The sequence below is a fragment of the Physeter macrocephalus genome, unplaced genomic scaffold (assembly GCF_002837175.3).
Source record: "Physeter macrocephalus isolate SW-GA unplaced genomic scaffold, ASM283717v5 random_635, whole genome shotgun sequence".
Taxonomy (NCBI): domain Eukaryota; kingdom Metazoa; phylum Chordata; class Mammalia; order Artiodactyla; family Physeteridae; genus Physeter; species Physeter macrocephalus.
Genome location: NW_021145924.1, coordinates 1 through 2,037, shown reverse-complemented (window position 1 = coordinate 2,037; position 2,037 = coordinate 1). Strand labels below are relative to the sequence as shown.

Below are 2,037 nucleotides of genomic sequence, written 5' to 3'. Positions count from 1 at the left end.
GACCGCCAGGGCCCGTGAGCCACGGCCGCTGGGCCTGCGCGTCCGGAGCCTGTGCTCCGCAACGGGAGAGGCCACAGCAGAGGGAGGCCCACATAATACAAAAAAAAAAAAAAAAAAAAAACAACAACAAAAAAAAACAATACTGTTCATTGCAGAAAAATCAGAAAATATAAGCCAAAGGAGAAAAAACTAAAAATTACTTATTATCCAGATAGCTGCTCTCTTTCATATGTGTGTGTGTGTGTGTGTATGTATATATATATATATATATATATATAAAAATGTAGTATGAATATGTAAGGGTATTCTACAAACTTTATTGTAACTTGCTTTTTGGTAACTTAATAGACCGCATAGGCAGGCGGACTCTCAACCACTGCGCCACCAGGGAAGCCCCACACAAGTCATTTCTAATGTCTGCTTAGGAATTCCGTGGTGTGGATATTCTGTAATTTGTTGGGCCAGTCCTCTTACTGCTGGGCATTTAGGTAGTTTCTCAGTTTTTGCTATTATAAATAATGCAGAGATATGTCATTAGTATATCTTTGCACACTTAATTTGATAATAACCTTGATATTTTAAATTGCTTGGTCCAGGGGTTCTGCCCATTTCTACGATTCTTTAAAATCCCAATTAGCAACGAGAATGATGGCTTCCCTTGTTATCTAAAATAACTGTTTTCTTTGCATCAAGAACAACTGAGACTAAATTCCTAGCTTGGCTCAACAAGTCCCTTCTCCTCTCTGAATCTTGGTTTCCCCATCTGTGAAATGGGAGTAATAACACCTTTGAGCTTGATTACATAGTGATTATTGCATTCGAATATGAATGAAACGCCCCTGTCTTAGGATTCTGGGATCAGGCAGGCCCCCGTAGATGTCAGAGAAACCGTCAGGCTGATAGTAGATTGTGCAGTGACCCCAAGTTCCTCATGTCAGGTCTGTTTAAAGTGGGGTTTGCCCACAGCGACCCACTCAGGAGCCATTTCTGAGCTCCCCTTAGGGAATGGTGACAGGGATACACTGGGATGAAAGGGCAGAGGCATCTCTTCCTGAGGTCACATGGTAACCCCCTGCTGTAATGTAACAGCTGCTGCCATGTCCTGTGCCCTCACTGTGTGCCAGGCAAAGGGCTGGGCAGGGCGCAAGCCATATCTCCACCCTTCCTCACCACCTTCTTCCAGGTAGGAGAGAATAGCCTCCAGGTAGAGTAAAGATTGCCACAGAGGTCAGCTACTTGTTCATGGTGCCCTATGAGGGATCAGAATAGCCAGCATTGAAGCCAGGTCTGCCCGGTTCCAAAGCCCGATCTCTTCATCCCACTGCATGACCCCCATCAGCAGAGACTAACTTGCCTGCATAGCTGGGACCTTGCTTCTAAGTCCAGGACTGCTCTGAACCACTGCATGATCTTTGGCAAGTTACTTAACCTCTCTGGGCTTCAAGTGCACTGCTATAAACGAGGGAGACTCGCTGAAGGAGATTTCAAGGAGATGAAAGATGTAGAGGTGCCAAGGGTAGGGGGAAGAGCATGGGGAAGCAAAGAGTGATATAAGGATTATGACAAAGGTGACTCTGCCAGAGCAGAGAGTCTGTGCTTGGTGGTACCCAGACTGTATCTCATGAAACTTTGAATCTGTGCCAGAGGCTGACACAGGGTCTAGGACAGAGGAGATGCTCCATAAGCACTGACTGCACGGATTATGCACAGATGGATGAATGAATGGGTAGGTGGATAGGCAGATAGGTGGATGGATAGATGGATGGATAAGTGATAGCTGGATGGATAGGTAGGTGAGTGGGTGTTGGATGGGTGAGTGGGTGGATGGGTGAGTGGGATGGATGAATGGATATTTCTTGAGCATCTAATAATTAGAACAACTATCCATTTTCTGGGAGCTTTGCATACCTTACTGTCCTCCTTCCTTCTTTCCTTCTTTCTTTTCAGCCAACAAATATTGAGCACCTCCTCTGCAAATACAATAATAAAAACAGAGCGCATCCTTGCCCTCATGAAGCCTACAGTGTAGTGGGGGAG

At 45.4% G+C, this 2,037-nt stretch overlaps 1 protein-coding gene across 1 annotated transcript in view; it reads left to right on the top strand.

Annotated features, from left to right (window-relative positions):
- LOC114485154 (microtubule organization protein AKNA-like) overlaps window positions 1-2,018 on the top strand; it is a 17,388-nt gene extending 15,370 nt beyond the window's left edge. The window contains exon 3 of the mRNA XM_028485991.1: window positions 1,948-2,018. Within this exon, the coding sequence (XP_028341792.1) occupies window positions 1,948-1,961 (14 nt within the window). The 3' untranslated portion in view covers window positions 1,962-2,018. The remainder of the gene's footprint in view (window positions 1-1,947) is intronic.
- The last annotated feature ends 19 nt before the right edge of the window (window positions 2,019-2,037 follow it).